The 13,446-nt window shown below is 45.0% G+C and overlaps 1 protein-coding gene across 6 annotated transcripts in view; it reads left to right on the forward strand.

Annotated features, from left to right (window-relative positions):
* MIS18BP1 (MIS18 binding protein 1) overlaps positions 1-13,446 on the forward strand; it is a 772,466-nt gene that overhangs the window by 290,175 nt on the left and 468,845 nt on the right. For 5 of the 6 annotated variants that reach the window (XM_085627030.1, XM_085627029.1, XM_085627031.1 and 2 more), the window contains 2 exons: positions 415-594; positions 8,467-8,981. In XM_085627030.1, the coding sequence (XP_085483156.1) occupies positions 415-594; positions 8,467-8,981 (695 nt within the window). Of the gene's footprint in view, positions 1-414; positions 595-8,466; positions 9,578-13,446 lie in introns of those variants that run through there. The other variant, XM_085627033.1, reaches the window with a different exon arrangement.

The following is a 13,446-nucleotide window of genomic DNA, read 5'->3' on the forward strand; positions in this document are numbered from 1 at the left end:
CTTTATTGCTTGATTTTGCATGCGAGAAAGTGTCACTCATTGTCCTTGAAATGTCACTCATAATTACACTGAAATTATGAAAATGTCACACATAGCAATCTGATACCTTGGCAACTATGTGGCAGCAGTACGATGGGACTGTGATGGCAACCGGAGGGAAGGGAAGGAGGCCGAGAGTCGGGCAGAGAGGCCCACCAGCACCCAGGAGAAAAAACTCAGGGTGGGTGGAAGGGCGAGGAAATGCTCCCTAAACCCGCAACATTATCGGCATGCCTCCAACTCGGTGTTTGTGCAGGATGTGCAGCATTGGCTAACAGCTGGGTTTCCTGCCTGCGGGTGAGCCGGGCAACCGGGGGGAGGTGGGATATTGATTAATCAATTTACTCAACTAATGTCACGTTCTCTTTTCTTTAGTGCCTCATAGTGCCCCTGCTGCAGATGTTCGAGGTAAAAATATCTGTTTTGTGAGTTCAGAAGCATGGCCGCCAAAATCACCAGCCCAGCTTTTTCTGCTAATGAAACAAAAGGCAAACGAGCAACATAAAGGGCAAATGGGCACACATCCCAGAGCAAAGGGGTGTTCTTCAGTTACAGGTTAGTGGTTTTATTGTTCAATATTAATTCTTATAAGTTTATTTATTACTACCAATAGATGTGTTTAGTTTTGTTCCTTCAATCCCAGACTATAATGTAATTCTTTAATATGGCCCAAGTTCTTACCACAGGTAAAAATATCCTTCATGTTCACCCTTTACAGTTCATTTAGAGGGGTAAGCCAATGAAAGTAGTGCAGTTCCCTGTACAAGATTCTACATCAAGGAGGATTCCAGAGTGATCATTTGATATCATATTGGGTTTTACGTCTGGTGACATCATATGGTAGAAGACACCCGTAATATTCTTATTCCAGTGAAATCTGTTTAAATGTCGTGAGTCGCCAACGTTACATTTTCTGCCCACAGTATTGCTGTACGGTATTGTGATATAGCTATAGTTTTTTCACCAGCCCAACTCAACACGCACAAGTTACTGTTTATATGGGGGTTTTCAATAAATCTGTTGCTTAGAGTGTGGAGTGGTGAAATTAGCTAATGATTACCTGTTCCAAGTCTCAAATTCTCCATTGTATTTAACAGTATACATTAGTAGCCTAAGCCTTAAATATTTAACCCCGTCCATGCATCAGACGTGCCGGAGCCGTCCAACGCAAAAGTGCTCATGTGCGTCGGATGGCTTCCTCGCGTCCGACGCCAATGCACAGTGAATCCCTCTGGTGCAGGCACCAAAGCGATTCTCATGCCCCCTAAACAGCCTCAAGAGCTGGGGAAGAGCTTCCCCAGCTCCCAAAGCTGTTTAGTTGGTTTCCCTGAAATAACATCAGCGCGCACTTCGCGCAGACGTCTTTTCAGTGAAATTGAAACTGAAATGAGCCAGTTTCTCTTTCTATGTGCTTTCTATGTGCTTGTGAGGCTATCTCTGCACTCCGAGGACATAGAAAGACAGGAGAGGTGGTATTGGAAAATGGAGAATCTCCACTAGGGAGAATCGCCCTAGTGGATCCATGCTTGGGGATCGCCTCAGGAGGGCGATCCCCAAGGAGGTATCCACCCACTGGACACCAGGGAGGGGGTAGTGGCCCCTTGGGCAAGGGCCTTTGCTCCCCGCCAATTACTTTTAGGCATATTCAGTCTTTCTGCCGCCCCTGGGGGGCAGATAGGGGCAATAGCCCCCAATCTGCTCCCCCTGGGGGAAGAAAGCGCATTAGGCACCAGGGATTTATTTTTAGGTCATATTTAGGTGTGGGGGCTGCCCAAAATGACCCCCCCCCCCCCTCCCCCCAAAATTGCCACAGCCTTTCTGCCTCCCTGGAAGGAAGATTGGAGCAATAGCCCCCAATCATCCCACCCCTCCCGGGGCGGGGGGGCAGAAAGCACACTAGGCACCAGGGATTTTTTAAATATATGTATATAGTGGTGGGGGCTGCCCAAAATGGGCATGCCAATTTCCCTCAATCCTCCCCCCCCCGAAATACAGGCATATGTTACAATATATTTGTATATTATGCTAATATTTACCTGTGGGTGTAATGTTTAGTAATATTTGGCTGCTTCATGTGCTGCAATGTGACATGCATCAAATTATGAGGACTTATTTATCAATTAAATACATGTGGAAATATGCCATTTTACAAATTCATTTATCCTCAACACAGAAAATCAATCTGGATAAATACCAATAAGATGGCCAAAAGATATAGATAAATGCAGACTAAAATGTAACAAAAAAATACTACAAAGCCAGTAACCTTGACCATAATGTTGTTAAAATCCCTGCCAATAAAGGTTATTTTGTGGGAAAGCCGAAAAATCTGCAACCGTAGTTCCTCCATGGTAGTATGCACTAAGGTAGGAGGGAGATAAGGGAGGCATGAGATGCTTCTAAAGATGTTAATTGTGTCTCAATGTTCTTAACTCTCTCTACTAGAGGTAAAAGTAGAGCTCTCACCATGCGCTCGACATCTGACATTGAATTAGAAAAGGGAAACATGGGAAGCTGTGGCGGTGGAGTTGCTTGCTTAGATCGTAGGGGAGATAGTATAGGTTGGGGCATGGCTTTAGGCGCATCCAAGTGGCGTACTTTTCTCCTTTTTTTTGTTGGTGCGGTATATGTTTTTTTTGCCACAGGCTTTGAAGTAGAGAACCTTCTTTTACCAGGATTCCCTTTAGAAGTCGAGGCGATATGAGTAGGGGAAGAGTCCACAGGAGAAGTACCCGTTAAGGGTCCCAAATTAGAAGAGAATAACCCAGTTTCATTTGAAATAGATATTACATTCGGTGTATCACGCAATTGCGCGGGAAGACCACAGTCGGCAGGCCGTTCAGGATCCGAAATCCTGATTGGCGGAGAACAAACCTGCTGAATTTGACCCAAGGAGGAACGCTTCTGGAACACTGGGTCTAAAGAGAGACGGCGTTCCGTGATGGCAATCTCTTTTTCTAACACGGATGCCGCCCTAGTAATAAAATTATCCAGAGTCCCCCTCACTGAGCCACCTAACAGGGAAGACCTTGTTTTTGTGGATTGTGTAGCCATAGTGAGTTACTATATGTTCTATATCACAGAAGTAAAAACACTAATGAACAATTAAACCCAGAGTTAGCTCACAAATGGAATGGTAAAACACAAGAAATGGAAAACAGTCAACAGCTACAAAGAGCAGGCATCTTGTGCCCATACATGGAATTGAACAAAAGACAGTCACCTGGTTCTTAAACGAGTTGTAAAGATTGAGTAGCCAACGAAAGAGGGAAGGCCCAGCCCAGCCTTATTCGGCCTTGGACGGCCGTAGACGGCCCGCCCTTTGCCCGGGCTTAGCCCGCCCGCGCGCGAGCCCGCGATGCGGGGAATGGTTCAGATTTTAAATCCCCTCCTGGCGCAGCTTCCGGGATGTTTGGGTCCGGGGAGTCTGGGTAATGTAGTTCTTCCCCCGTTACTCCACACAGCGGCCACACAGGAAGGAGCGCGGCGGCGGGAGCGAGGGGGCGCCAGGCGCAGTAGTCTCCTCGCCTCTCTGGGAGGCACAAGGTAAAGCTCAGCAGGGACAGCCAGGGACAGCCAGGAACAATGCTGTGGACGGTAGGAGGGACATATACACTAATGAAGTGGTAAATGCGTCCTTGTAGAGTACCCTCCACCACTACATACCAACCCAAGGGATCCTGGCTGACCTTTTAGACCACCAATGGGACTGTTTTATGGAGAAGCACCGCTGTGCCTCTGGACACCCTAGGATACCCCGTGAGGAAGACCCTATCAAATCCGTAATGGACTAACAAGGAGCAATTATTGCCAAGTAGTTGAGTTTCCTGTAGGAGCAAAACCGCAGGGACTGCTGATTCGCAAAAGGGAGAACCGCGCCTCTTTTTATGTGGTCATTAAGACCATTAACGTTCCAAGTCATCAATACATAGGAGGCCATTGTCTATGGTAAAAAGCCCTCACAGCTAGTAGTGCCTCAATGAGGCGAAGTGCAAGTAGGGACAACCCATCCTGGGTATGAGTTATGTAAAAACGCAGTGTGCCTGTGGTACCCAACCACACCGGGTTCCCATCCTGTTGGGCGTCCTGCAGGATACAATCCCATTCTCTGTAGTTGAGCACTTTGGTAACAATTGAACAAGGCGAGGCCCCCGGGGCGGCCTGGGCGACAGGGACTTATATGCTCTCTCGATCACGAAAAAAGGAGGACAGTTGGTCAGAGGTCACCCAGGATGAAATATATTCTTCAAGAAAGCGCTCTGGTGTCGTCCCCTTAACGTCCTCCTAAAAATTCACAAAGCGTAAGTTACAGTGCCAAGCACATTTCTCTGTAATCGCTACCGTCTCCTCCAGTCATCGTGTTACACCCATGAAATTCGTGACCTTGGCCTGCAGCTCACCTAACATGTCCTATGCCATGGAGACTCGTCCTTCCGCTTCAGTCACCCTGTCCACCACCCCACATTGGTCCTATTGCAGGAGGTAGACCTCCAGCCCGACCTTACCAATCCGGAAGGCTTGAGTTGCCAACAAAATGGTTCCAGAATCATCCCCCTGGAGAGGTGGGCCTATGAGGTGGGGAACCCCTGTGTCCTGGAACCCCTGCTTGCCCTGTGATTAGGCCATCAGGCGGTCGATCTTGGTTTTGTTCTGGGCTTCGGTAGGTATGTCTCTCCCCATGGCAAAGCCAGCTCCCCAAGGCCCCGGAACAGCAACTGGGCCCCAGCAATATACTCCACTCCACAAGAGTCCAGGGTGAGGGCCGTCTACAGCTTCACGACCCACTTACACCACCAGGCCCAGGTAGGAATCACGTGCAGGCAGAGCTCTCACTCGCTGCCCCCCACTAGCTTCACACAACTCATGCCAGTGCTCACCCAGGCTGCAATCTCCTCGTGCTGGGGGTGGGAGGAGGACCATCTAGCGGTCCGCCAATGATTACCCAAGAGTCAAAAAGTCGGAAGGGATAGGAGGACCCTGCAGAGCAAGCTTTCCCTTCCTTATGGCTGTCTGGAGGCCCCAGACAGCCATGGCTGTCTGGAGGCCCCCAGCATCACCCCTGCAAAAGATCAGGCACCTCACCAGGCCTCAAAGTTCTCTTCTCATTCGTTGGGTCCTCCGGGGCCAGCACCAATCAACTGTCCTCTGAGCTGGTGGTGGGGGAGCGGGTTGAAGGGGGGGGGGGGGGCAAAGGAAGAGAAGGAAACCTTGGCAGCTCTCCCGCTGTATTGTCGGGTGTCCGGGCCCGCCTTCAGCTCATTTTGCCTAACTCTGCCGTGGCTTATACCACCTTCAGAGGGATCGACCGCGAGGTCTGACTTCCCACTGCCGCGGGTAGAGAGCAGCAAATAGGGGGGAGAGGGAGGGGAACCTTGACCTCGGGGCCACTGCCGTCGAAGCTGGCCGTGCGCCCCGTCCAGTGGATCCTGGTTCGCTGCCTCATCAAGCAGCTGCCAAAGCAGTGCCTCCGCAACCCACAGCTAATTTTGTAGCAGGATCATCCCCGCGGGCGCTGCCACACATCAAGACTGTGATGCACCAGGATGGTCTCTGCTTTGGTGCAGCCTGCGGGAGCTCTTAGTTGGCACTCAATTGATGGCAGATTGATGTAGAAACTGGTATACCTAGTGCGAACCAATTTGCTGAAGAAAAGGATTACTATTCCATTTGGCTCTTGCCAACCACACACTTTGAACACCCTCCTTGTTGAAACGCCTTTGGAGTACAAAGTACAAAAATATACCTTGATCCTATGATTCTCAGGCTGTGCACCTAAGATTTGGAATGCTATTCCACCTGCTATTCAAACCATCAGCTCTCCTCCTGTCTTCATCTTCAAATGTGGACAGAACCACTTCCTCCTTGATCAGTTCTTACTTACAGACTCTGTCTAAGATTGTGAATGAAATGCTTTATGTACAGTGTTGTTACTGATTAGTGGCTTGGATGTGAAAGCTGTGTTGTTTTTATAACAAATTTTGATATGACCTAACTATTCATTATAAATATTGGAATTTTGTCTGGATTATTTTGAGTCTGCTGTGCTTGGATCTCTACTGTCCCACACATTATCTTATGCCCCTTTATTTTACCCCTATTATAGCTGTGTTTCCCTCATGTATATGATTTGTTGCTTTCTTGTGACGCATGTACAGGACAAGCTCTCAAACTCTGATCTGTACACGCTATATAAAAACGCTAAATAAATAAGTAAAATAAATCAAAGCCTTCACGAAGTTGAGTTAGGTGCTTCTCTTCTCGCTTCTGTGATATTGTTCGCTACGAGACCCCTATTCATTAATTCAAGCCAGTACTTGTATTAATCGTAGGCTTGCTGAGGCTTGTGCTCTAGAAGGTGTGGGATCTGGGGTAAGGCTGCTGCCTACATTTACTGGGATAATTATACGGCTGGAATTCCTCGCACTGTATACTCCTGTACTGGAGAGATGTTTATTTGCCTAAAGTTTGAGGAGGACTTGGAAGTCCTTATTTGATAATCTACTGCTCCCCTGAGAGAGTGTTTTCCACTGCATTGACTATTGAGTTTGACACCTTTGATTGCTACAGTTATTCTTGTAATTCTGCATCTGTTACATCTGGAAATGTAGATACCAGATGAGTGTAGTGGTGGGGTTGGTAATGCGATTGAGAGATCCAATCAAATACTCATATTGTATGTTGTATTGTACTTTCACAGTCCTATGCTGAATGATATTAGCACGGATGTTTACAAACAAATGGAATGATAGCACTGCAAAAGGAAATCTTCAACTTGTATTTTTCTTTTTTTTTTTTTTTTAAATGATTGTATATCCTTTTGTGGCTGGTTAAAGACTCTTGTATGTAGTTGCCTGCTGGCCTCTGCCAGTGACATACTTTTTACCTTTTTTGTTCTATGCTTGGTAGTGTATTAGGTTCCTCACCCAGACACTCTTATTGCATGTTTTTTTTTTTTAAATCTTTGTTTGCCTCTATGCCCTTGATTTGGACCTGTTGGCATATATCACTGATCTTTTTTTTCTTCTGCTTTCTTGATTTCATATCTTTGTGGCTGATTTTCTTCTCAACCCACTGTCACTGTGTCTCACTGTACCATGCTTTCTTGTCTCCAGACCATGTTGGCATGATGATTCCCTGTTCCATTGGCTCCTGACACTTGACTCCATATCCTTCTGGGATTCTTCTTTCTAGAACTTTGTTCCTATTTATAGAGTAATGTGTGGATATTCCTGCCTCACATCTCTCTGTTCCATTGCTTTATACCGGTGTTTAAAGTTTATAACCTGATTATCTGACTAGTGATTTAGTGGAGCCTATGCACAATAGCTTGCCCCTTCAGAATGAGCATCGAGCCATAAGACAGTATGTCGGCATGCAATTCTCACCATGTGACCAGTTTGCAGCAGTGTTGGAATACAGTAGTCTGGCGTTTAGTCAATTCACTGTATGGTGAGCTTTTTCTGTTTTGTAAATAGGGGATATTGCAAGTCATTACTTGCAGCAGTGATTATGGTAATCTGTGTTGGTGCCTCCTTCTAGTCTTGTAGGGCCTCCCGGTGAACACATAGCTGCCAAAACTACTCCACGTGATACTGGAGGTAGAATTGATTTGGCCCACCCCATCCCAACATTCTTAATGCATGACTGCTCGAGCATACCCATGCTGCACAATGATGCAGATCACAAACTGCATCTAAATAAGTCTATGGTTTACGTAATATTTTAGACGCCAGTGTCACCTTTTTGCTTTTGGTGTGTTCTGGATCTTTTCCCTTCTCTCTGACTCCTGATCACGTAGGATTTTGTGGATGGAATCAGGAAATTGGTGGTGTTGTGAGTAAATGTCAGTGAAAGGTTAACAACTGCGGCTTATATTGTGTGGTACTGGCGGGCCCATGTTGCTCCACACTTACAGAATAGAACTGTTAACGGTTTGCACGGTCACTTTTGCCTTCTGAAACTTTGTAAATCACTTGTCAAACGGAGGAAGTTGCAGCTTAAGTTTAAGTACCCGAATTGCATGTAACGAAAAGCTGATACTGCTGGTTAAAGTAACCAATGTAAGCAACAAATGCCGCTAGATGCTTAGACCGTGCTAATGATGTTAGATACCAATTCTAAGATGTACTGGGATCCACAGATTTCTTTTCCTCCAGAAATGGATCACTCATCTGAAATGTGTAAGTGCTACAAATACCAAGAGTATGTTGCCAGTAGTATCAAACTGCTGTTGCATAATTATTTGTTTGGAATTTCAATTGGGAATTGTTGAAGATTCAGAACAATGTGAAATACTACTCCTATAGAAGAGTGTGAAGTTAATGTATACTTTTTTGTTGTTGTAAAAAGCAGCAAGTACTAGCTAAACATCACAATGTTTTAGCATTTGAATTATTTTACTGATGCACTTTCACATTTTTTCAATAGATGCTACATCTTCAAATAAAACAGAAAACACGTTCACTCCTTCTAAGACTATCCACCCCTCATCGAGCGTACCGTTTTCCACCCCTGTTGATGGCACCGGAGAGTGTGTGGTGAGCAGCACTGACTGTAGCCCAGACACCGTTTTTTTGGAACAAGAAAATGATGGTGATGATGAACGATCTCAGGATATTACAATGCACACCAACTCCCATTCCTCAAGTAATAAGACAGTAACCACAAGCAAAAAAGAAATTGAAATTGCGTCCAGAAAAACTACTAGCAGCAGCACCTTTGCAGAAATGCCTATCAGAAGTAGTCCAAAATCTGGCATTTGTGGACAGATATTGTTTCCAAATAAGGAAAGAAAGATTTCCTCTGCTGACGACAATGGCAGTGCTAATTTGTTTAAATCTCCCAGAGTTTATATACCAAGAAAACAGAAAACAAGTGTGGGTAGTAATAACTCATCTAATGTAGCGCACACAGATAAAGTTGTTTCCAATTCCAAGAAACAGGTAAGCTTGTGAATTGCGCTAGTGGCTTACCGTAATGATTTCCATCTGTACCAGAATGGAAATAGGAAGGTAATGTGAGCCAGAAAGAACCCTATGTTTTAATAATATATTAATTATGCCAATATACATGATTGTGTATTTTTAGGGATCCTGGCTCATTTGGAATTGTTGAACTGAATTTAGTTAACATCTGTGCTAGAAAACATGAATATATCTTAGTGATTACTTTGTTAAGCGATTTAATACCTATGAGTAAAGCAGGAATACCAAGAGAGCAGGCCCTACTGACATGAAAGAATTTAATTCTGTTATGTACTCCTACTAGTACAAGTAGCCGGCCTCCGACCTCTCTTCCTTCAGAAAAGGCAATTCAATTCCAGCACTAGTTTGGCAAGGAAGCTTCCTTTTTACAGGTAACACACTGTGTTATGTTATGTGAATTTTTATTGCACCTTATCACACCTGAGGATATCCTGTCACTTTGCAGGTGTGTGGAGCAGGCCTCAGGAGCCAGGTCTTCAACTCTTGCGAAATTCAGGAAGCGGCGAGGAGGTTCTAATGTGGTGTGGGAGGTCGTTCCATGCATTAAGAGCGATGTAAGAGAAGGCATGACCTACTGATCTGATTTTGCCTCTATGTGGCACATATGCTAGTGTGAGTCTGGCTGCCTGGTTGGTTGGTGGAATTGCACACTCCTGCTCAGGTGTGTTGTGTAGTGCTTTGAGGCCTCGAAAAATTTACTCGCCCACCAGATATGGAGAGTCCGATTTTATCAGGTCGAGATATTTTTTAGCATTTATCAGTCTGTTCTGGGGAGTGAACTAAAGCTGGAAGGAACAGGTGTTCTGCTCCTTCAGAAAGTGAAAGAGCAATAAAGGCGCCTTTAAATCTTGTTTTATCTTGACACATTTGCTGTCTTTTCAAGGACAGAGGTCTACTGCCAGTTTGTCTTTTATTTGTTGCTTATCTCATCCTGGAAAATGGTGTTTACTTTTCTTTCTCTTATTACAGTTAGAGGTTTCTATCAAGTTAGCTGTCAGACAATCACTGAAAGAAAAGGCTGTAAGATGGCAGGTTTATTTTCAAGCACAAAACATTTAAACAGCTTGTAAATAAATAGTAAAAGTATTTCAAAATAATTTAGAAATTAAGAAATAACTTTTTTTGTAATTCAGAAGTGTGACGCAAACAAAGATTGAAATGGGAGCAAAACATATCAGAACAATTTACTTGGTGATGTGTAAATATTTGCAGAAACTAAATTTACAAACATTATACACTATACAGGTTTATCAGTAAAACCACATTTCAGTGGGACATGTTGAGGCCATTTCAATGGAAAATCTGCTGATTTCAAATACGTATACAACCACTTCATGCTTCAGTTATGTAATTTGCTAAAACTAAACACGATTTGAGAAACAATCCTGCCCCTGCCCTGATGACAATGTGGTTAATGAACTGAGAGGCAAGTCAGTGGTCACGTGTTCCCTATATGTGGCTAGATTTGCATTATATATGGAGCAACGGTTTAGTCTATATAATCAAACAAATGTGTTTTTTTGTACAGCAGACATGCTGAACCTGCACATTTGAAGGTGCTCTCATGTGTGATAAATAAGAAAATGGAGGCTCAGTGAATTAAAGCATTTACCCAGGATCACATAATTTAAAAACAGTTTATGGGTCAAGAGCATTATAATTAGGTCGAGTAGATTATTTAGGTCACTAGACCTGCAGGTCTAGTAAAAATTTTAGGATTTTTCGAGGCGGCAAAGGCTTTGTATGTGTGGATAAGAAGCTTAAACTTTGGGTGCTTATGTATACGGAGCCAGTGTAGTTCCTTTAGGTGTGGTTTGACATGAGACCCGTGTGGGAGGTTGACAACCATTCTGGCTGCCTGCATTCTGGGTGATCTGAGGTCTCTGTGAGTTGGTTGGTGATTCCCGCTTAGAGGGTATTCCCATTGTCCAGTCTTCTGGTGATGAGGGCTTTGGCTGCGGTTTTCCTGGTTTTGCTGTGTAGCCACTAGAATATCTTTGTTCGAGGCATGCGAGCTGTAGATCACATGCTGTCATCTAGTGTTGGGTCCGGATGTTTGCAAGTTGTTTTTCTTCAAAGAAGTCTTTCCAGTTGTGAGGTAAGGTGATTCCTCCTTTTGGTGATAGTGCGGATGGGCATCGACGCTATTGTTAGATTGTTTTTTTCCGCCATCGGGTTCGGACGTGAATTGCTGTGCTTCGGTACAAAGCCCTTCCTTTGGTTCCCCTCGGTGCGTAATTCTCTATATCCGCTTCAGTATTGTTTTCGTTTGCGTATCCCACTTCGCCACATATTTTATCAGTCGAATGCCGTCGGGCCTAACTACGTCGCTCCACCTCGCAGTCGATGGATCGGACTCCATTCAAATTCTGCCCTCGGTGCCACGCAAAGTATCCACGCACCGACACAAAATCGTGAAATGCAGAGCCAAAACATTGATTACATGCCAGACATCCTCGGTAAAGGATCCGAGCATGAAGAATTGGATGCGCAAGGGACCGAAGAGGAACAGGAAGAGCAGCCCTTATCTGTACCTTGATCGGACTCGGAGATCGAAGAGGACCTACCGCAGGATCAAGGATCCGTGAGTACCGAATACCCCTTGCCCCGAAATCCAACTCCAATTAAGCAAAAGGCTTCGGTCCCGCCTCCGGGACACGGTCGGCACCGAGACAATGTTTCCGATGCCCCGCCTCTCGGCTCGGCAACTAAACCCATTATTAAGCCTTCCGGCTCGTGATCGAGCCGGCCAAAGTCTGGCACAGAGTCAAAACCTTCAAGCTCAAAACCAAAGACTGCTTTGGAGCCGATACCCTCGACACCAAAAAGCAAAGCAGCTTCGGAGCTGAAACCTTCTGCACCGAAAGGTTATTCCATCCCGGTACCAAAATCCTCGGCGCCTAAACCGAATAATGCTCCACCGAAGCCGCAGTATCCGATTCTTGAATTACCAGCCCCCATATCGGATCCTAAACAAAAGGAACTTTTATTTAATGCTGAAACAGGACATCATCTTACCAAACTGCCTCACAAACGCAAACCTGAGTCAGAGGACATACATTATAAGATTCCTTTAAAGCAGAGGAATGTCAATACTAACCCTTCTCCTCCTCCTCTTCCACCACATTCCCTTACACCTTCACCACCTTCTCCAGTATTGGAACATTTACTTATCACACCACACACTTCTCCACCCTCACAGCCTGATAATGATTATGATGATGGAGACGATGGAGATATTCAATTACCTGTAGAACCTTGGAAAATCTATATCATTGATCCACCTAAAGATAATGATCCAGACCGTTACCCTGCAAAGCCTTCCTCTCCTGATGACAATGTAGGTTATTTAGAAGTTGCTTGCTAGGACTGCACAATATCATGGGGTGCAACTACATAAAGAATTCTTAGAAGATGTTCTTTTGTTTGAAACTCTGTCTAGTACACACAGACCTAGTCAGACTCTTCCTATTCTCAAAGTCATGATGAGACTTAAAGATCCTGTTCGTGCTTGCTTTCTAACTCCCAGAATAGATAAAAGTATAAGCCTGCTCCTTCTGATCCACTCTTCATTAAAGGACATTACCTCTAGACTCACTTGGTGTCTCCAATGCCCATAAACGGGCTGGCTAATTTACAAACCTCTGGGGACACCCTCCCTCCAGACAAAGAGTCAAAATAGACGCCTCTGGCAAATGAATAGCTGCCCAGGCCACAAATCATTGGTGCATTGCTAACACCCAGGCCATCTTAGTCCGGTATGATTGAGCCCACTGGGACGAGATGGAGAAATTGCTCCAATATCTCCCAGATGAGCACAAAGCTAAAGCATGGGATTTGACACAAGACGGAAAGCTCATCTCCAATTCCTCTATTAGATGTTGCTTAGATGCTGCCAACACTGCAGCTCGAGAGAATAACACTAGTGTGTTACTCAGGAGACATGCCTGGTTAAGGATTTCTGGTTTCAAACCTGAAGTCCAGCAATTTATATTAAACACTTCGTTTGATAAAGAACATCCTTTAGGCCCAGAAGTTAATCCGGCATTAGAAAAAACTAAAAAAGACACTGAAGTCTATGGGAGCTCTACATTCTCCTTCTAACCGGGGCTCCTTTCGTCGCTTCTTTTATCAGGGGGGGGGAGCTCTAAGCCCACATCCTCAGACACCAATGTTTCCTCCTATAAAGGCAACAATCAACCTTCCTCCACACGAGGTTTCTTTAGAGGAGGGTATAGAGGTAACAACGGCAAGGTTAGAGTAAAGGGTTCCACACCTCGTAACTCCCCTTCCTCTAACAAGCAGTGACTTGCCTACACTTCCCCCCGATCATCTAACACCTGATGGGGGACGTCTTCTACAATTCCTCCCCATTTGGCAATTTATAACAACAGACATGTCAGTAATTATCCAAAATGGTTAT

Source organism: Triturus cristatus, chromosome 9 (assembly GCF_964204655.1).
Source record: "Triturus cristatus chromosome 9, aTriCri1.1, whole genome shotgun sequence".
Lineage (NCBI taxonomy): Eukaryota > Metazoa > Chordata > Amphibia > Caudata > Salamandridae > Triturus > Triturus cristatus.